Source organism: Malania oleifera, chromosome 4 (assembly GCF_029873635.1).
Source record: "Malania oleifera isolate guangnan ecotype guangnan chromosome 4, ASM2987363v1, whole genome shotgun sequence".
NCBI classification, from domain to species: Eukaryota; Viridiplantae; Streptophyta; class Magnoliopsida; order Santalales; family Ximeniaceae; genus Malania; species Malania oleifera.
This window is the reverse complement of record NC_080420.1, coordinates 73,543,636-73,566,166: the sequence shown is the minus strand read 5'-3', so window position 1 is coordinate 73,566,166 and position 22,531 is coordinate 73,543,636. Positions and strand designations below refer to the sequence as shown.

The 22,531-nt window shown below is 36.1% G+C and overlaps 1 protein-coding gene across 1 annotated transcript in view; it reads right to left on the bottom strand.

The window, feature by feature from the left end:
* LOC131153133 (protein TOM THREE HOMOLOG 1) overlaps nucleotides 1-20,715 on the bottom strand; it is a 29,182-nt gene extending 8,467 nt beyond the window's left edge. The window contains exons 1-7 of the mRNA XM_058105212.1: nucleotides 20,121-20,715; nucleotides 19,675-19,765; nucleotides 19,530-19,582; nucleotides 19,345-19,437; nucleotides 18,606-18,677; nucleotides 131-203; nucleotides 7-52 (exon numbers count right to left, since the gene is read on the bottom strand). Of these exons, the coding sequence (XP_057961195.1) occupies nucleotides 7-52; nucleotides 131-203; nucleotides 18,606-18,677; nucleotides 19,345-19,437; nucleotides 19,530-19,582; nucleotides 19,675-19,765; nucleotides 20,121-20,276 (584 nt within the window). The 5' untranslated portion in view covers nucleotides 20,277-20,715. The remainder of the gene's footprint in view (nucleotides 1-6; nucleotides 53-130; nucleotides 204-18,605; nucleotides 18,678-19,344; nucleotides 19,438-19,529; nucleotides 19,583-19,674; nucleotides 19,766-20,120) is intronic.
* Between the last annotated feature and the right edge of the window lie 1,816 nt (nucleotides 20,716-22,531).

Genomic DNA, 22,531 nt, shown 5'->3' with positions numbered 1-22,531 from the left:
AGCTACCTTCCTCCATAAAGAAGAAAGCCAAGGGCAGCGAACAAAGATACACCTGCAAATATGTAAAATATGCATGTGTTAAGATCCAGATGTACTGGTTAGCAAAATAAGTGTACAGTGAAGAGAGGACCTGCAAAGAACAACTTAGAAAGGATGACAACCATTGGGATAGGCTTCCACCATAAAACCAACCACATAGCAATCTGATAACAATTAAAAGGCTAATGTTATTTGAGAAACTAATTTCATTCCAGATAAGACAGAAAAAGCTTTGTCAGTAAAAATAGTATACTTTGTCTGAAAGTACACTGGATATGCAACATTGCTGAAATCAAAACAACAAATGACCTAATTTTGTAGGATATTCCAAAAGAGAAAGGCCATTACACAGACATTAATTTCTACGAGACCTCCAAAAGAAGCATTGTACAACTAATAGCAGAACACCACAAACATTATCATAAAATGGGTTTGGTGTTGCTTCTGATATCTAAATGTTCAAATCTTGGGCAATCTTTCTTTCACCAACTACATCCCTGTTGGGGATCACAACAGCAACACTAAAAGCACACAATCCACTGGGGTTGCTGAGATGCTAAAGTACAGTTGTAATTATTAATGGTAATGCAACACAAACACAAGGACAAAAGACCAGAGTAGATTAATGCAACTCGGCACTTAAGCTTAAAGAGCCAAGGAGCATAGTTTGAGCGCTGAAGTCGAGTTTAGAAAGTTCAGTGAAAGATCATACCCAGAAAAATGCCCTTTTGTCCTTTTTGTGGCTTTATTTTGTTTTGCTTTGTTTCATTAGCCTTAACGATGTTCAAAACTTTGATACTGAATTTCTTAAATATGAATGTGCAATGTGCAAATTTTCAGCCTCGGAAAGTTTTCAACATGTAGAACATTAACTTAATCAAGTTAGAATGGAACATTCCTCTGTGCCTCAAACACAACAGGTGGCCACTTTTTGCCACTGTATCTTTGCTCAATTTTTATGTTTTGAGCCCAGGAAACTGCACCGAGCTGCTGCCAACAGTCAATTGACTTTGAAGAACTACTCTAATAGTTGGTATTATGTTCCTCAACTGAAATTTATCATCAATGAGAAAAAATCTTGCCAGCTATGGTGCACATTTGTGATTTCATTCAATCAAAAAAGTGAAGCCACACCAGCGGTTGCCAGTTGCCAAGAATAGAAAACCGTAGTTGTCCATCAACATATTTGCAATCTCAGCTCCTGTTCTACAATTGGCATCCAAATAAACCATATACTCTGTAAAGTACTTCAGACACCTATAATATGGTCCACATCATCAACCTCTGCCTTAGCTACCATAGAATGTTTTTTTCACCATGGTAATTTCGACAAATTTGTTGAATTTCCACTTTCCACCACTCTTCAAATTGAAATAGCTTTCAAAATATGCATCAAAATTTCCATAAATCATGGAAAAAAATTTTGAAAATTTGACAATGGAATAAAATTCCCTTGAAAGTGAAATATGTGATTCAAAACCCAAAATTGAAATGACCCTCTTAATAAATCTTCAATTCTTAATATTTTACTGAAAAATACAGACTACTACAATAAGGATATGATTGATAATTTTTACACTTCCAAAATTTTGTGGAAAATTGAAATAAGGTATTAGCTACAACCAAGTTCTTAAATTTCAATTTCGACTCAAATTTTGAAGCTCCAAAAGTATGGAATTTCGACAGAAATTTCGATTTCGATGTCAATTTTGATTTCGATTTGAAAAAATAATGGAAATTAGTAGTAAAGCATGGAATTCTTCGTGAAACTTTAAAAATGGTTAACAAATATAAATTTTTAGGACTAATATATTACAAATTAAATACATTTATGTTTTGTATGAGGTGGAAAAGTTGTAAAATAGTATGTGTATCAAACATATTTGTAAGATAATGTACATTAAACATATTCAGTTAATACAAAAGAAATTCATAAATCATTTAAATATTATTTATTATACAAATAATGATAATTTAGACATGAATGGTTAAATAAAATGTTACTGTAAGTTTATTTTTTCATATAATTTCAAAAGCACTTGTAATAATCTTTTGTTTCGATAAAGTAAATAAAATAAACTAAAAGAGAAATTTCACTTCACTCCTAAATCTCTCATTTGAATTCCGACAAAATTTTATTGTAAAGTTAAAATTTCAACAAATTTTGCTAAAATGTTGAGATTTCGATAAATTTTGGATGATTCGTTGAGATTTTGACAAAAATTATGCAATACGGAAAAAGATTGCCATTTCGATTTCGAGGGTGACAAAAATCGGAAATTTCGATGAAAATTTCAACAATTTCATGGAAATTTAAGACCATGGCTACAACATTCTATTTTCTAAAGTTTCATTAAAAAAATTACAAGTTCTTCTACTAGCTTACATAATTCTTTATCGCTGATATTGAAATTGACAGAAACGTTGAATTTCCTTTTTTGAAGCCTCAAAATTTTAGTTAACAAATTTTAAATTTAAAAAACTTGGTTTTCATCAATTCTAGGTCAATAAATTCCATCCAATCTAAGTACATCTTAAACTGTACCTTCCATCAATAACTACCCCAGCAGGGCTGCAACTTAATTAGGCTGAGGAAGGGCCCACTTGACCAAAGGGTAAGCAAGGGCTGGGGTTCTTCAAAACCCAATTTAAAATATGCTCCCAACAAAATGCCAAATACATTGATGTGCATATATGTATAGTAGTAACATGCCAACTACATTCATGTGTATTAAGTACATATATTCTTACATGTAAACAAAAACATAGATACGAACATGTGAGTGTGTATATATCAGTGCTTTAAAACACATTTTTGAAGCACGCCTTGAGGCATTTTGCTGCTAGAACGCACTGAGGTGTCGTTCAAAAGGAAAAAATCCTACTATGCATATGCTTTCTAGGTCGAAGAGTACACGTCCAAAAGGGAAGGCGTACACATTCTAGGACCAGCCCCTAACTTACTTTAATAATATAAAAAACTTAAAGAAACTGCAAAATAGGGCAGAAAGGTCCTTTCTTTCATGCTTCTATCAACGAATGGACGAAAAATCAAACAATCGAATACTCCTCCCTTCGACGCGTGCTCCATCACTTCGACAAAGAGCCACTGTCATCTTCTTCAACAAGCTCCTCTGACAGGATGACTGCGCTGCCACCTCTATCTAGCTGTTCATCTCTTTCCCTCTCTTGTTCTCTCTCTGCGACAAGATAATTGGGTCGCCTTCAAATGTTTCTCACTCTCGTCTTGAGTGTCTCTTTCTTGGCTCAAACCCTTTCCATGGAGGTAGTGAGCTGTGGAGAGAAGATAGTGCGAGAGAGACAACCAGAAAAGCAAGATTTCTTTACTGGGTGGGAAGGCAACCAGCAAGGAGGGCACATGGCTGTGGAAAGGCCATGTAGCTGTAGCATTTCACTTACAGGAATCAGTGTATAGGACAGCTTTGGTTAATTTATTTTATTATTTTTGTTGAACTATTTTTTTAGTTTAAAATTCAGACAACAATGATACATATATATTTTATATATATATATATATATATATATATATATATAGATAAAGGATTTAGATAAAATTATATATATACATAAAAACATACCTGTGTGTGTATGTATATAGTCATATGAAGCCTCAACTCTAACTGATTTCATAAGGATTAAAAAAAGTTTCCTTTTCTTTTTTCTATTTTTTCTACAAGGTTTATCAACTTTATCCCTTCATATCTCATGTTTGACCAATGCTCTCAAAAAATATATTATCAATGTGCATTCTTGCAACAAAAATAAAATAAAATAATTAAAGAGTTGGCCAACCTGGCACAGTACCCACCTGAACTTGCATCAGAATCCTCCAGCCCAAGGTTGGGTAAGGGTATGCTTAGGGAAAATAAAATAAAATAGAACACCGAGTCCTAATATAAGATATACATATTAAAATAGAACACAAGTACCTAACTAGGAAGATGGATCGTGTATCTTGTAAGGATTATAAAATTATTCCAGGTGAAAGTTTGACAACACAGCATAGAGTCCTAATATTAGACATACAACAACAGCAACAAGCCTTTAGCCCCACTAGGTGGGGTCGACTACATGAATCTATTTTCGCCAATTCACCCGATCTAGAGTGTTTTCCTTTATTAGATTAAGGGCCATTAAATCCTTCCTCACTACCTCATTCCAAGTTATTTTAGGCCTACCCCTACCCCTCTTCATGTCAGAAACAATAACTCACTCCCTCTTCCTCACAAGTGCTCTACTAGGTTTGCGTTTCAAATGTCCTAAGATTATATATACATACAAAAAAATGGAAGACAGAGTAAAGTAAATCAACACAAGAGAATTAGGTAATGTAAAAAGTATAAAGGACGAGACTGATAACGTCTTAGCTAGAGAAGAAGACATAATGTGAGGTGGTAGAGATATTTTGATAAGTTGTTTAATGAAAACCAAAATGAAAGACTGAACTTGGAAGTGACAGATGAGGAAAAGTCTAGAAATAGGAGATTTATTCGCAAAATTAGAGTCATTGAAGTTAAGATGGCTTCGAAAAAGATGAACAATGGAAAAATCAATGAGACCATATAACATACCAATTGAAGTTTGGAAATATTTAGGGGATAAAGTTAAGTATATGGTTAACTAATCTATTTGAAATTATTCTAAGAACCAAGAAAATGTCAGAGGAATGGAGGAGAAGCACATTAACACCTTTATACAAAAACAAAGGCGATATTAAAAATTATAATAACTATCGCAAAATTAAGATTATGAGTCATACAATGAAACTTTAGGAAAGGATAATTGAACAAAGAATAAGACTAGAAATAAGGATTTCAAAGAATCCATTTGATTTTCTACCTGCAAGATCGAAAACAAAAGCTATTTATCTTTTAAGAAGATCAATTAAAAAGTTTAGAGAAAAGATGAGGCACTTCCATATGGTTTTAATTGACCTTGAGAAAGCATACAATAGGGCACCTAGGGAAGTTCTTTGGTGGATCTTAGAAAAGAAAGGTATATGTAGTGGATATACTGAGGCCATTAAGGATATGTATAATAAAGTAATAACTAGCATTAGGATTGTAGTAGGAGAATCTAGAGATTTTCCAATCACAATTGATTTACATCAAGGTTCTACTATAAGTCATTTTTTTTTTACTTTAGTGATTGATGAACTCACTAAGAATATCCAAAAACGAGATCCCTTGGAGTATGTTGTTAGCAAATGATAGTCTTAATCGATGAAAGTAGAAGCCGAATGGAATCCAAGTTAGAACTTTGGAGAACCGCTTTAGAATCTAAAGGTTTTAGGATGAGTAAGAATAAAACAAAATATATAAAATGTAATTTCAGTAATGTAAGGAGGAGTAGTGGAGAGAAGATTAAACTTTATAATCAAGAAATTAACACGTAGATTTTGTTATCTTGGATATAGTATACAAGCGGAAGGGGAAATTGAAGAGGGTGTAATATATAGAATTAAAGCAAGTTGGGTAAAATGGAGGAGTGCGTCAGGCGTGGTGCGATCATAGAATAACCTTAAAATTAAAAAATAAGTTTCTATAAGACGGCTATAAAGTCAACTATGCTCTATGGTTCAGAATGTTGGGCTACTAAAAAACATGTACAAAAAAAATAAAAGTTTTCAAAATGTGAACGTAAAGGTGGATGAGTGATATAATAGTAAAAAATAAATTAAGAAACAAGCACACACGCAATAATCTAGGCATAACACGGTCGAAGATAGAATAAAGGAGGGGCAGCTCAGATGGTTTGAGCATTTGAAATGCGGACTTAGCAGCGAACCTGTGAGGAGGAGTGAGTTAGTTGTTGTTTATGGATTGAAAAAGGGTATAGGTAGGCATAACTTGGAATGAGGTAATGAGGAAGGATTTAATATCTCTTAATCTAGTAGAGGAAAATGCTCTCAATCGGGTGAATTAGCGGAAAAGGATTCATGTAGCCAACCCCACCTAGTGGGAGACTTCGGCTTGTTGTTGTTGTTGTTGTTAATGTAGAACACGATAAAACAACTTCGATTCCTTTTATTTTTGGTACTATATATTCTCTCTCTTAGTTATTTTCCTCAATAATTAAACAAGGAAAAGTGGTCTAGCTCATCCTTTCTTTTATTTCCCTTTGTGTTCTCCAAGTTCCAAACAAGAACTAAGCCTCATATGCTTATAAATTTATAGAGATTCAAAGGCAATTACCTACTTGTTTCGGGCTGACTAGCCAACATGACCCCACACCTATAGTCAACAACTACAGCACCTAGCTGGCCTACAATCTTACCAGCATAATTATTGACACAAATTTTTAAGAAGCTTATGCAAGGTCATTTCACTAATAATCTAACTTGACCAAGCTTAGCAATGAGAAGAACAAATATTATTAAAAATAATAATAATAATCAAGAATAGAGAATAGAAACAAAGAGGAAAATAACATATCCTCCTAACAGAGAATCAGATAAAAAAAAAGAGATACGTGATGAACAAATATTAGTTTTCTCTAATTGGAATTTCTTCATCAATCCAATGTGAAAATCTTCCCAAAGCCCTTCATCTCTACTGATTTATCCTGCACAAACTCTTCCTTCCTTTATCATAATTTTAATATCTTTCAGCATTAATCCATGGTAGCAAAGCAAACTTTTCCAAATGAGTCATATACCATTGGATCAATAAGCAATAGCACCTCTGCAAGGGTTTGACTAAAAATGTTTGTGCTAAAAAATCTAAAGGATGGCTGCATAAGGGAAAATGAACAATTCTGGCTTAATTTGAAGACATTCACTCCAAACTCCAAGTATATAGTCAGATTTAAGGTTCCTAAAGATTGGTATTGACAACTTCAAAGCTCAATAAAACTAATTCCGCAAGAAGCTCAAAATGTTGGGCATTTTCATTTACTTTTTTGTCTCTCTTCAGATTTCTTCTAGGGATTGCAATGATGGTGAGAGAGAGATTCTTGTGGTCTAACATGTTTGAGAACAAGAAAAATCATTTAGTTAGTTGGGCGGTTGTGACCTAAGTCAAAAGGTGGTCTAGATATAAAGAGAAAGTATGGTCTTTGTCAAAATGAATGGGACAATGGGATATTAAGGGGATCATTTAGGGACTAGGGTGCATTTGTTTCACAAGCTAAGAATTTTTGTAAGATTGGAATTGGATGAACGGCATAGCAGTGGACTGCATAGCATAATTATTATATCCCTTGTGGGTCCAACATCTATAGGCCCCATGAAACAAGCGGACCCTTATTCTACTTACAAGATTCATTAAAAGCTCCCCATATTTCACATCTGTTTTTCCTGTATAGGCTATATGATTGGTTTTGTCAACTTTGTTTCCATGCCTAGTTCGACTTTCTTCACCCATAATAAGTCGTGGATTCAAGATTTTGCGAGGAGAGTGGGAAGGGGAGGAGAGGCTTTTTCTAAATCTATTGGAAGCCCACTAGGCTTTGTTACACAACGTGAGGTAGTCCATTTCCCATCCTAGCCCTTCCCACCTTATACCAAGGTTCAAACTAAACAACTCCAACATGGAAGACCCAAGCACTAACTATTGACACCCTTGGTTGACACCGCCTCCCCCCCCCCCCCCCCCCCAAACCCAACCCAGGCCAGGTGTTTGTAGGGGGTGGAGGGAATAGAATTGTTAACAATTTTAACATCCAATACTTTATATTTTTCTCATTTAGTAAGGTGGGTAGAGAATTGTAGGTAGGTCTAAATTGGAGGGAGGGCTAGGTCTTGAAAATATGGTATCTAAAAGCATCACCCTTTTCGCTAAGTGGTTATGGCACTTTCCCCTTGAAGATCTTTGGCAGTGTGTGAATAGAAGCAAGTATCGGAGAGCCTATGGAAATCTATTTCTCAAAAGTTTCCCTTGTTTATGCCTCACATGAAATTTGCAGTGGCAATGGGTTCTCAGATTCGATTTTGGAAAGATCCATGGTTGGGGAATGATATTCTAGCCACATCTTTTCCTCATCTCTTTCGTTTTTGTTGAGGGCAAGATAGTATGATATCTTTCTTTGTGGTTGACTTGGGTAGCCCTCTGGTTTCTTGGAACTTCCATTTTAGAAGATCTCTTAATGATAGAGACCTGTTGGAACTTACATCCTCAATGTCGATATTTAACAATTATTATCTTTCAAAAGCTAGGGATACTTGGTCTTGGTCTTGGGTTTTGGATCATTCCGGATGCATTCTTGTAAATCTTTTCTTGAGTTTTTGACCCGTACCAATTCTTGTTTTCCTTATATTCATTTATTTGGAAGGCCAAAGCTCCCCCAGAAATTAAAGCTTTCATGTGACTGATTGTGCTTAAAAAAATCAATACTAATAACCTATTGCAGATCAGTAGACCTTTGAAGGACTTATCTCCAAATGTTTGCGTGCTATGTTATTTGAGCTCTGAAACAACACCTCATCTATTTTTACACTGACCACGCTAGGAGTATCTGGAGTAATTTATTTGGCATGATGGGAGAATTTTGGGTCTGCCTGCCTGCGTGGCATCGGTGGAGGAATTGTTGTCTTTTTATTTTGAGGGGTTTGGTAGAAGGAAGGAGAGGGTTGCACTTGGGAGACGCAGTATTTTTGCAGTGTTGTTGGGAGTATGTTGCTGGTCTCTGTATGGTGTGTTGGTTTTGGCTGCTTTATGGGAGTTAGTTTTTCAAGAGTTCAACGAGTAATGGACGAATCTTCTGCTTTTAATATTATTTCTTCAAATTTTTGTTTTATTAGATTATTGTTTCTGGATTCTTCCAGAATTTTTACGGGAGAAGTCTTTTTACCCTTTTTGTAAATTCTCCTCTTATCAATGAATTCTCTTCTTTTATTATCGATAAAATATTTTCTCACATCTTATTGTAACTTGATTACTTCATTATTTTAGACTAAGCCACAAAATCTTTGCATTAAAATTCTAGTCTTAAATTTTACATATTAAAATATTAATTCAATTATATATTATAAATAATCTTAACTACATTTATAACAATAATTTTTATAGTTACGTTTTTCCCAATGAAATTGTTGATCCAATAACTAAATTAATAAATTAAAAGTCATTATCTAGGACAAAAAAAAGATATGAACATATGTATCATATATAAAAAATATGCAAACATAAATACAATAAAGAATACAATAAAATATATTCATTAAAGGATAAATTACATAAAAGCATGAAATAAAATTACAATTAAAATATAGCTCTATCAATGCTAGAGGCTAGAGCCAACTTCTTTAGCCTACTCTATGAGTTTTTATTTTAAAAAAAATATATTAAAATTAAAAAATAGAGAGAGAGAGAGAGAGAGAGAGAGAGAGAGAGAGAAATATTTTATTAAAAATTATTTTTATCAAGTCTTGATTTTTATTAGCCTTATAGCAATGTCTTTTTAGAATAATTTGTTAAAGAATAAAGGCCTTGCAAAATGAGAAGTTAGAGAAAATCGTATTTTTGAGATGGAATGAAGGATTTAGGTTTTACTATTTAGTGCAGCAAATAAAGAGAAAGAATATATTTAACATCTTTTTTTTCCTATCAATAAAGAGAAAGATATATTATCAAGGCATCAAGGGGATGCCAACCCATGTTACAAAACATCAACCACTCTAAAGAGCCTCAAACATCAAGGATTACACTATGATCATTAACAATTTACCCACTAAGCCAGCTGGAAACAGCAGCAAACCACTGGTCTTTGCAAATTTGAAGCGGAATAGTCGTATCTTTGAAGGCTCTCTTATTTCTTTCTTTCCAAGCACACCAAAGGATGGCAAGAAGGATGATGTTCAAAACCTTTTGCTTCTCCTCGATAGCTCTGATGCCTTTCTAAGCCCAAATCTCCCCTCCAACTGAATTTGCCATAACCCACTGCTGTCCAGTCAAGGATAGAACCAAATTCCACAAATTCTTTGTACAGGGACAGTGGAGAAGAATGTGGTTGACTGATTCTGCATCAGCCATAAAAGAAAACACCTATTTATGACTGTATGCCCTCGTATCTGCAGCAAGGGTTAAAATATTTCCATGAGCAGACTCCCAAACAAAAAAAAGGCAACCTTTGAGGGGGCTGCTCTCCTCCAAATGTGAATCGAAAGGGAGTTGCTGCAATCAGTTCCCATCGAAGAGAGCTTCTTGTAGAGAGATTAAACAGTGAAACACCATTTTTGTCCAAAGCCCATTTTGGTTTGTTGGGAATGTTTTGGTAATGCAATTTATAGAGAATTCTGTAAAAAGTCAAAGAGTGCATGAAGTTCCCAATCTGCCACATTCCTAGAAAAAGAAATATTCCCAAAAATTCCTTGATCAGTGATTTGAAGATGATGACTGATAAGGGCATTTTTGTCACAAGCCAAGTCATAGATGGAAGGAAAGACACCTCTAAGATTACTGTTCTTACGGCACACATCATGCCAGAAGAAAACATTGGCCCCATTCCTCACTTGAAATGTCACAAATTGGAAAAAATCATCCCATCCTTTCCTAATTAATGTCCAAACTCCCACTCCATAGGGTCCCCTTCCATTGCGTGTTGTCGAACCATTATGCTCAAGCCCACATTTAGAAACCAAAATATCCCACCAAAAGTGGTCTTTCTCCTTCATGAACCTCCATATCCACTTCCCAAGGAAGGCTTTATTGTAAGTGCGTAGGGATTTAAACCCCAAACCTTCCGAACAAATGGGTTGTTTAACTACTCCCCATCTAACAAGGTGATATTTACACTCCTCCCCTAAGCTTCCCCAAATAAATCTTCTCTAAATTCCCTCCAATCTCCTAGCTACCAAGGCCGGTAAGGGAAGGAGGGACATGAAATAAACAAGAAGATTCGTCAATGTGCTCCTGAAAAGGGGGAGTCTACCTCCTTTTGATAGGAAATTTCTTTTCCATCCTACTAACCTCCTTTCAAACTTCTCGACAATAGGGTCTCAAACTCCTTTGTCTTTGAATTTGGCTCCAAAGGGGAGACCAACATAATTAATGGACCTAGAAGACCAACAAGGAAGGCCCCCTCTGTGTTCTCTCCAATTGGAATAAGCTCACTTTTGCAAAGGTTCACTTTCAAGCCTAAGATAGCCTCAAACCCTAGCAAAATGAATTGGAGATAAAGATAAGACGGGGGTCTTTTCACAAAAAATAATAGTATCATCTACGAAAAGGAGATGAGAAACTTCTATAAGCCTTCCATTTCTGCCAACCTTGAGACCTCTAAAGATCCCTCCTTCAGTAGCTTTCATCAGCATGAGGCTAAGCACATCCATAACCAAAATAAACCAAAAAGGGAGACAAGGGTTCTCTTGTTTCAAGCCTCTTGATGAGTGAAAGAAATCAGAAGGGCAGCCATTAATGAGCACTGAGAAGCTTAGGGTTTTGATGCATTGAGCAATCTAACCACGCCAGAGCTCCCCAAAGCCTATTATACCCTGAGGAGATAAAGGAAGTTCTAGTTGACATTATCAAATGCTTTCTCCATATCTAGTTTGCAGACTATTCCCCTTTTTCCCTCCTTTAGATAGGCATCCACCATCTCATTATCAAATAAGGGCAGCATCCATAATCTGTCTTCCAACGACAAAAGCATGTTGATACTGACCAATGACTTCCGCAATTGCTTTTTTGAACCTCTTGACTAGGACTTTGTCAGTGATTTTATAAACGCTTCCCACCAAGCTATTAGAGCAAAAATCCTTGATGTCAACAGCCCCCACTTTCTTTGAGACGAGCAACAAAGGTGGTATTGATGCAAGTGGTGAATTTTCTTGATCTATGAAACTGCTCAAACACGTTTAACAAGTCGTGCTTGAGAAGGCTCCAATTATCCTAAAAGTAAGCCAAGGAGAAACCAAGCCGTCCAGGAGCTTTATCCCCATTGCAATTTTTAATAGCTTGGAGGACTTCTGTTCCATCAAAGGGTATCTCAAGCCACACCTCGATAATTGAACTAAGAGATGAAAATTGATGCCATCCACTATAGGTCTCTCCAAGACTCAAGTTCAATGCAAAGGTATTTATAAAAATCACTAATACTTTCCCTAAAATCCTCTTCCCTAGTTAAGGTGATGAGGCAGGGGCAGCATCAAGGTTCTGCAGCCATGGGGGAATTTAGAAGAAATAGAAGGGAGGAAGGAAAGGGAAGGGAGGAGAGAGGAGGTACCAAAGGAAACCTCACGTTCAATTCAACAATTCAAACTAATAAACAGCTAACTTACAACATGGCTTTCACACACTATTTACAAGAATGCCTAAACACATAAAATTACACACATCCCTAAAATTACAAGAATTATAAACAAACCAATACTTTACACAAATATTACAAACAACCCCCAAATACACATAACCCTATTCTAATTAATACTGAACACATAGTAAACTACTAATTAAACTCAACTATTATCAATCCAATTCTTCTTAAATAGTCTCAAACATGGATCTTCACAAGGTCTTGCTTCTTGTCCTACATCATGTGCTTTTCCCAGTTTCAATGTGAGACAAGATGTTACTTCTACGATGGACATTTGTATTACAATACCCCACCTTGAGCCATAAAATTCTGGATTTTTGCCTCCAATACATTTCTTCAAGATTAATAACCTTGCTCAATTCCTTCTTAAGCATAGCTCTTTTGGCTCTCAGTTCATCATCAAGACCCCGGATTATCTCCAGCTCATAAAGTTCTTTGATGCCATAAAGGATAACAGTCATCTTCATTTGGACCTTCCCAAATGTGTTTCTGTTCCATATCTTTAGCTTTTCTTTTATTTCTTTCAATTTTGAGACTACCAAAAAACTAGCCTTCACCGTGACCTGAATAAAGGATCACCAAGTTTTCACTAACTCCTTGAAACCATCGCGCTCTAACCATATACTCTCGACGCAAAAGGGGGTTGGCCCCCTTTTAACTCCCCCGATGAGAAGTATGATGAGGAAGTGATCTGAAATGGGCCTAAGAACCAGACACTTAAATCATGTTAGGAAAGTGAAATTCCAACTCAATCAAATTAGGAACCTATCGATCCTTGAAAAGAAAGGCAGCTCCCTGGAGTTGGACCAAGTGAAATTACCACCAATGAGAAGGAGATCAATAAAAGCATTCATACTGATAAAGTCAAGGAATTCTCTCATGTTACTGGTCTCAAGGATGCCCCCACTTCTTTCATGCGGATAAACAATCATATTGAAATCACCTCCAATGAACCAAGGAGCAACCCATCTACTCCTAATCTTAAAGAGCTCATTCCAAAAAAAAAGAGACCTAGAGGGTCCTTCACTTGGGTCGTAAACCCTGTGAAAATCCACTAAAAGTTGCCATTCATGCTTTTGAACAAATAGGAGACTAAGAAGGAGTTGATGGAGTGGTCCAACAATTCCACAACACTAGGCTTCCACAAGACAAGAATACCTCCTAAGCTGCCTACTGCTCCAAGGGATATCCAATCACATGCATCTCAACCCCAAAGGCCATTGATCAAGAGTTGCTTTACTGTCTCTACCTTAGTTTGTAGCAAGCACACCACATTGCCCTCCAATCTTTAAGAAAGGATTTAATTACTCCTCTTGAATTTGTCATTAAGACCTCTCATATTCCAAGAAATGATTTTCCTCAACATGATTTAATACAAGGGCAGCATCCTCCTGTTTTCCCATAGTTCACTATGCATTCCAAGCGCTTTAATTCCCTATTGGTATCCAACTTTCTGATACTGCCCAATGTTTTTTTTTTATTACTTCCTATCTCTTCTCTTCTCTTTCTTTCAATATCCTCAAACAATTTTAAGGCTCTATCCTCAAACCCTTTGTAGGACACACCTATAGTTTTGCTTACTAATTTCAACTTCTGAAGGACCCTAAAAAATACCTGATTCTTGAAGTGGATACTATTTGAGTCCAAGTCATTCAAAGCATCAAAATTGGGTCTATCAATCAAATCCTCAAAGTTGGGATTGACACACAAAGTGTCATAGCCAATGCTAAGGGCTTGAACAAGGGCTAGTCTTTCAGCAATAGCTCGAGATATAGGGGGTTCCTACACTAGAACGGCCTCTTCTTGAGTTTCATCTTCTTGAGTTTTATCTACTTGTGAGGGGACAGCTTTCCCAAAGTGGACCAACTTTTTGGCAGCTTCAAAAGGACCATCATGAAGCTCAAAGAGAGAAAAAGAGTGGAGTGTAGACTTTGAGTAGTCAAGAGAGATTGCAAGGCTAAAAAAAATCCCCATATTTGTAGCTCCAAGGCCCAAGTTAAGGCCCTCTCCGACATCCTCAAACAAGACAAAAGCTTTAGGCCTGCCTTTATCCTGCTAAGGGAAATCAAAAGAGCCATCTGAAGCACTGCTCTTCTCCCTCACAACACTCGAGAAGGATTGCACGAGAATACTTGTCTCCCCCCCCCCCCCAACCTGTAGTTAGGCATCAAGACACCACCCAACAATAGACTCAAAAGGCTTTCGATAATGAGGCAGGAACACAAGGGAGTTGATCTGTTAAGGAGAGGGTTCAAATCCACTGGGGAGGTTGTGGGCTTCTTCTCCACCTTTTGAACGACCATAGAAGTTGAACATTTCTTTGTGGCAAGAAACAAATGGTGGCCCAACTCGAATGCCAAAGAGGAGATCCTCAACCAACCCTTGGATTCATACCTAGTCAAAAATGCAAGGGTTCTGCAACCACCACTGTTGGTCTCAATAAGGACAAGGCAATTCCCAAATTTGTTTAGGTTCAGCTGCAAAGTGAGTGTTCTATCCTTGTTCCTAGTTCGACGAAACCAAGAAGTTGCCTAGGGTATGGCTTTTTTCAAAGTCCAGAATTCCTTCCAAGATTCAAGGAACCATTTGAAGTCTACCATCTCTGGAAAGATGGGGATCCTTCTTTCCTTGTGATATCCCTTGATTATAAGTAAATCAAAGCTTCCCCTCTTCAATAACCAAGTCGAAGGACTTCATTTCGACCACCAGAGTACACTTCCCATCCCACAACATCTCATCAAGGCACTTAGCGAACAAACAAAGCCAAGTCTCCAAGAGAGTGAAAAAACATAAGAGAAAAAAGCCTTCTAACTAAGATACTTTGTTCCTTAGGGTTAGAGGGACGCCACATACATTAATCACTAGAGACATTAGATTCAAAGTTAGAAATAGAAATAGAGAGATTTTAGAAAGAGGAGAAAATTCTCTAATTGTCCTAACCAATCTCAATATTCACCTTAAATCCAAATAAAATATTTAAGGGAACAGTATTGTAATATGTACTAATGAAAAATTAATTGAAGTATAATAATATTTTAAAAAATTTTGGAGGCTAGAACCCCCTCAATCCCCCGTGGATCCACAACTGTCCATAATTATCCAACTTTTTCTATATTTTAATTTTTTGGAAGGGAATTCTCTCCCATGGGATTTCCATTTTTTCCCCCAAATCTTAATGAGAGAGAGGTGGATAAACTTGTAAATTTGGAGGTGATAGTTAAGTCTATTGTTTCTAATCCTTAAAGTGATACTCATACTTCGATTAGTGAAAATTCAAGTATCTTTTTTTCAACATCTTTTTTGGTTCATTTGAGGAAATCCGCAAATTCTCTTCCTTTTCCTATGGAGAAAGTTATTTGGAAGGCTAAAGTTCCCTTTAAATTAACCTTTTGGAATTTGATGTTTAAACATGATTAATATTACAGACATGTAGTAGGCAAGAAGGCCTAACAAAGTATCCAGTCCAATATTGTGTGATGTGCTTAAACAAATGAACATTTGTTTCTTCATTGTTGGGTGGCCAAACCACTTGGTGTAATCTTTTTGCCCTTGCCAATAAGATTTGGGTGTCTCCCTATGATGTGGGCATCCTTGTCCTCTTGTGGTAATGCATTTGTAATTTTGGGGGCTTGTAGATGGAAAGATAGTCTACAATATTCAATGATCAAGCTACACTTACTTCTTGTCAGAAGAGTGGTCTTCCTTGCTTCTCCTTGGTCTTCTGCATCTAGGGTGTTTCAGAGTATTTCTTTTAACGGATTTGCAAAGGGCTTGAGTGGTAACTCTCCTGCAGTTGTTCATTTATAGTATTGGAGGACATCTTGTCCTCTAGAATTTTTATAATTCTATCAAAAAGAGGAAAATGTATTTAGAGCTAGCCATCACAAAATTCATATTAAAATAAATTTGTATGGTACTTCCCTCCTCTCTCTCTTTTTTTTTTTTAATGTTGGAATGGAAGGGGAGGTTCAAATCACAAAAAAAAAAATTCTCACCAAGCGAGGAGGTAAGACTGCGTACACAATGCTCTCCCCCAATCCCTGGTGGCATGGGAGCCTTGTGCTAGGGTACCACTAGATATCACATATTTGTGAATGTATGTTATCACATAGTTCTCAAAACTAAAACACGTGACTCATCACTCATGTCGACTACAAGTAATATTTTTAAGTCCAATTTTTCCGTTCCTTCAAACCGATGACCAGGCCCAATAACGCACCATGTATTTGCCTTGGATATCAACCACTAATCAATTAAGAGGCAATTTTCCCACGTAGATGACTTGCAGGGCAAAATTACAAACAATGTTCAAACACCCATTATGGGTGTGTGGGTGCAATTCAAAGAACCTTCTACAATAATAATATTTATGAAGAAGTCATTATTTTATCACGTTTCCATTTTACTTCTTTCAATTTTAAAAATCTTCTAAACCTAAGTTAAAATCTTATATAGAAAATAATTTCTTTTACAATTTTTCAATTCCAAATTCCAAATCAAATGTAAAATTACAATCCAGTATTAAAAAGCCCAATAATACAGTTCCTAATTATTTTTTTAATTATAGTTTCCTAAATAAAATTCTTGAAAAACAAAAGGTTCAAGTTTTTTTTTTTTTTTATCAGTTGTGTTTTTTGAATCTGCCAGCTCTCCAAAATTTTTTGTGTGATCCCACCCCCCCCCCCCCAAAAAAAAAAAAATAAAAACACCAACATAAAGGAGCTGGACCTCAAATGCTGGCATTATTTAACAGAAGTAGGGTTCATATACAGGAAGAGGTTTTTCCAACAGGGAATTTAACTTGCACCTGTTGACAGCCAGCTTGTCACTGAGGGTCAATCTCCCCGCATCAGGACTCTTCCATTTTCTTCTCTGCTCTTTTCCTTTCTTGCCCTAATGTTAACTCAAGTTTACAAGAATAACTGCAGCTGCTATCCCCTTTCAAGGGCCAACTTGAACTGACAAGGAACAAACCTGTTCTGCATGGAAATGAGTTGTCACAGCTGGCAAGTAAGATAACAATGGTGATGTGCGATGGCAACAAGGATAGACAAAGATCCTAACTAGAGGTGATGTGGCAGGGGTTTCAATTTGGATGGTGTTCCTATCACCGCAATGGCCAGATAGGATTCCAATTGGGCAGAGGCTAGAAATTTCGATTGAGAACAGGATTTGATTGGAATTATGGGTTATGGGCAAAAATGGATGTCATGTGGTAGTCTTGGAAAGTTTCAGAGAATGATGTGAGGGCTGAAGGCAACAGATGGTTGGTGGTTGTGCTAATCATCAAAAGTAGATGGCAACAGCAGCAGTGGTGTGTTGGTGGTGACTCAATGTGGGGCTCTCAGTTGATATGTAAATGCAAATAAAAGACAGTGGGTAAAATCCTAAATTCTCAAATCCTCAATCCCAAATCCCAAAATTAAATATAAAATTGGGTACAGCCCGAAATACATCTGAAAGATTAAATAACTAGAAAACTCAACCTGCCCAATATAACAGCCATTTCTTCACTTTTGTGTTGTTCCTTAATCAGTTTACATTGAGAGACCTCAACCTGCCCCCTACACCCCCCTCCTCCTCCAAGCAAAAAACGAAACAAAAACAAAATTGATATTTAAATAAAGGCCTACAGTCCCTAAAAATGGCAAAGACTAAACTAGTTCCATTCATTCACTAACCATCAAACCATACATACTTGTCAATAGCCCTAAGTCTCAATTCAAAATAAGCCCAAGTATTCTTAGTTTCTTAACTTTGCTGAACATGCCCCTTACAGCCACTTCTAATACCTAAATACACTTTATCCTCACTTATTTAAAAGAAAAAAGATATAGAAATTAATATAACATACCTACCTCAGCAACCACCCCCCCCCCCGGGACCCAGTGGGACCAAATAAAAATTTTGAAAGAATTCCAAATGCTTCTCCAGTACAATTAATGCACACTGTTTAAATGAATAAGAAAATTCCCCCAATTAAGTCGCGTTGATACACTGTTTACAAGATAAAACTTCATTTTCCAAATCAAAAAATGAAGCCATTCAGGCGTAACTAATTTTTCTAACATCACCAGCCAATTGCAATCTAATCTCTCCACCAAACTTTAACCAAAAAAAAAAAAAAAGAGAAATAAATAATATATGACAGTAAAAATGAACATAGTAGGAAAATATTAATAGCTTCACTATTGTTTCATAAACGAAGGTTATGCTTCCACGTAGGACAAACCCAACTTCAAGACTCCCCCATTGTCAGGCCTAAAAGGGAGGGCATGGGCAAGAAGTTTCACCTGAATAGCATAAACCACAGCATTTATTGTAAAGAAACTCGGCCTGAGCCCATCTGTTGATACAGCACGTGCCTGTTAAATATTAGCACAAATTTAAAGCTAAATCAACTGACCACCAACCAACCAAAAAAATACTTAGGGAGTAAATTACACTTTTAAACCGTATAGTTTGGAGTCAGCCTCACTATAAATCTTAATGTTTGTGTTTTAACACATGTTAATGCAATAATGCTTGATAAACATTATTGTATCACAACCTAATAGCTCAAAATTTTAGGTCAAGTGTTGACTAACACTTTTAGCCACTCTAGGAGCAACTGTTCATGGCCATTATGGGGAAACCCTTTACGAAGGAGATACATTAGGTACATTTATATATGAAAAATATCATTCATTTCTCTCTCGAGTCTCCACATGCAAGTGATCAAAAAACAAAAAGAGAATCTATAAGTTAAATTGAGTAGTAGTCATTGAATAATTAATACTTTTCCACAATTGATGGTCATAATCTATCTATCAACTAAAGCATATTATAAGGTCACGTGATACTTACATGTGTCATTTCCATCAATGAATGAAACATTCGTCAGATATTAACTTCTTTTTTAAAAAAATAATTTATTTTCTTTAGGGTTTTAGGTATCAAAATTAAAAGGTTAGGGTTTAAAGTCAAAGTGGACCCCAAACTATGCAGTTAAAAGTGCAATTGCTAAAGAAGAAAACAAAAATCTAAACCAACCTGATAATATATCTCTGCCCAGAACAGAACCAAAAGTGCATAGGTGGTGAAGAAGGCAAGACTTGGCATATCAAGCAAAATATGTTGGATAATCTAACAGATATACCACAGCAAGCCACACATTAGAAACAGGTCAAAAAAATAAATTTAGAAAATAAATAAATAAATCAAAGTCTGGTTTGTACCTCAGGTTGTAAGGTCTGCACATTACGACGGAATACAAAAACCAGTGATCTAACTGAAAAAGAGGCAAAAACATATTCAGCTCATATTAGATAATCAGTGAAGAAAACAAAGAAGATTGAATCAATTGTAATTGACGATACAAACCCCCATTGACCACAAAATTGAGAAAGTGGAAGACCTTCTGCGTTGTCCAACCATACTCTGGTACTCTCAATTGTATCCGAACCAATTGAACCTAAAATGCCACGAGAATTCAAATCAAAAGTGTATGGGACTAAATGAAATTTACATCGAATATATCAACTAAGGCTCCGCTTGATCACTGAGAATTGTAGGAAAAGATAGCAGGGGCAGTCTTGCATGTTAGAGTCCAGAGGAAAGCTAAGCTTAGCTAATTCTGTGCTTTTAAAATCTGTAGCAGCTTAAACATTAGGAAATACAAAATTGAACACTTCACAATCTCTTCATTTTCTTTTACAATTGTGCTTCGTGCCATACCAATCAAACCCTAGATAAAAGTATCGGACATTAATCAACAATCCTTGTAAATGATACATGTGCGCACACGCGCACAGACAGATAAAGAGTACCAGGGCGACGGTAGCGACGACGCCATAGAGGGCAGCGAGGATGTGGAAAATGCGATCCTGCCAGAGAGGAGAGTCGTTAACTTCTTTCCACCAATTAGAGGCCTCTGTGAGGCGGTGAGCCATCACCGCCGACGGCATCACTACGCTCCGCCCCATCCAATTCCGGAGATTTCGATTCCACGGTGCCGGCAGGCCGGGGCAAGAGATTCCTCTAGAAGAAGGAATAGGAAGACCAGACGGAAATGTTTTCGCCAGAAATCGGACAAGAATCGCTCCGAATTTTGTGTTGGCTTTTCCGGATTTTTTTTTTTTTTTTTTTTTTTTTTCGCTCTACGAGATATAATGCAAGTCTGAAAACGGGCGTCGGCCAAATGAGAGGTGCAGAAGATGGTTGGGGTGGTTTTACGTGGGGTTCTTCTCAAGGGCACCGGCTGTAGCCCGTGGAGATGGGATCGTTTTTCCCCCACGCGCTTGAAGTTTGACGACATTTACGCGCTGAGTTGTAGATGGCACGTCACCTGAGAACAACGAAATCCGGCTATAAAATGCGGTGTTATGGCGTTAAATATTTTCATGGAGCCTTTGTATTCGTGCCGAATGAATTCTAAAGGATGGTTGATTTATAAAGTAGTCATTAGGTCTAGTAAAGCGTACGGGTGGGATAATCCGTGATAGAAAAGGCGAATTATATGGTAATGAAATTATAATTCATATTCGATTTATTTAAGTGACAAATTAGATGATTTCGAGTAGGATAATTCATGATAAATAGATACATAATTCATCATAATAACCCACAATTTTCAAATATGACTTTATTAATAATTTATTTTGTGTCATAATAATTTAAGTTGTATGCTACAACTTGCAATTAGTTTGTGCATTAACTTTTTTAATAATTATATCAATCATTCAATCTTTTATATTAAGTAACAACTCTTGATTCATATAAGTAAAACTATAAGCATTCAATTCCATTCAAAATTCAAAATATAAAAAATAAACATTGCATAATACATAGTAATTACAATAACATAGAAATATAATTAAATAAGCACATCTCCTCAACTATACATACAGTCAATCACGAGTTAAAATGATAGTTTTGACATTATCAAACGTAAGAGAACTATGTGACATATTTATCACTTTTCCTTTAATATTAATTACTTAATGTTGATTTCGACGATTTCATCAAACCGTCGATGGTTACATTTATCTGTTGCAATTCAAATGAAGAAAATTTGAGACAAATCATCAGAATAAAAACTAAGAAGCGTCAAAGATCCAAAATCAATTGTCTGAGTATCATATATTCTAAAGACCCAAAAAATAGAAATTATAAGAAAAATAGAAGAAAAGAGGGAAATGGTTCAGTGAGGACAAAACCATCGACGGTTATATTTTTACCGCAGCCAAGTTAAGAGTAAACAATGAAAATCGGTTTGGTTAAAGACCAAGTCGTCGACGGTTTTCTAGAAGCCTAAGAAAACTGTCAACGATTTTTGCCACGGACAGAATACTATAAAAGGGTTGCATGTCTTTTTCTTGTAAAAATTCAAAACCCTATCCCTTCTCTCTCTAAGCTGTGAATCCTCTCCCTCTCTCTCCTTATTATCTCACTCTAAACTCGCCCTATCGATGATCAGACTTTGTATCTAAGGCCTAGCGGCGATCCTCGTCAATTTGACCGGAGCATAATTGTGTTTGGAGGATCTCAGGCACCACCCCAAAACTGAGGTAAAGAAGTTATTTATGATATTGATTGGTGGTTTAACTGGTTTAATGGGTGTATAGGCCTAAGAATGTGAATATGAACATAATTTTGGAGTTGAATTGATAAATTGGGATGTATGGAATATAGAGTTTCGGTGTGAACGCCGCAGGCACGGATTTAGGGTCCCTGCGGGCGTTTCCCTAGGAAATGAGGTAAGGGTGATAAATATTTAATTGTTTGGAGTTTCATTGATAAAATAGAGTATGTGGGCCTTGGAAAATGTAAATGTGATATTTTTCTGGGGAAATACATAACTTCAAGGTTTTTGAGTTCTAAATGCCGCAGGTGTGAGTATAGAGATTTTTAGCAGGCCTCTCGATAATCAGGTAGGAATAAGTTAAGCCAGTTAATTTCAGAAATTTTATCAATTAAAGTATAACATGTATTTATGGGATTTTAGCATATGATTTACTGGATATTACAGAATATAAAATCTAGAGTATTGGATTTGAATTTTACATTTGTTATATGTTTGTGAAAATTCATAAATTTTGGGATACAAGAAAGTTTTGCAAATGATATAAATTATTTTTATATAGCAGGAAAATACAGTTTTTCCCGTAGAGATTATAGTATAAAAGTTTCATTTAAATTGTGTAGCATGAGAAATAGCAGATATAATATAGAGATTTAA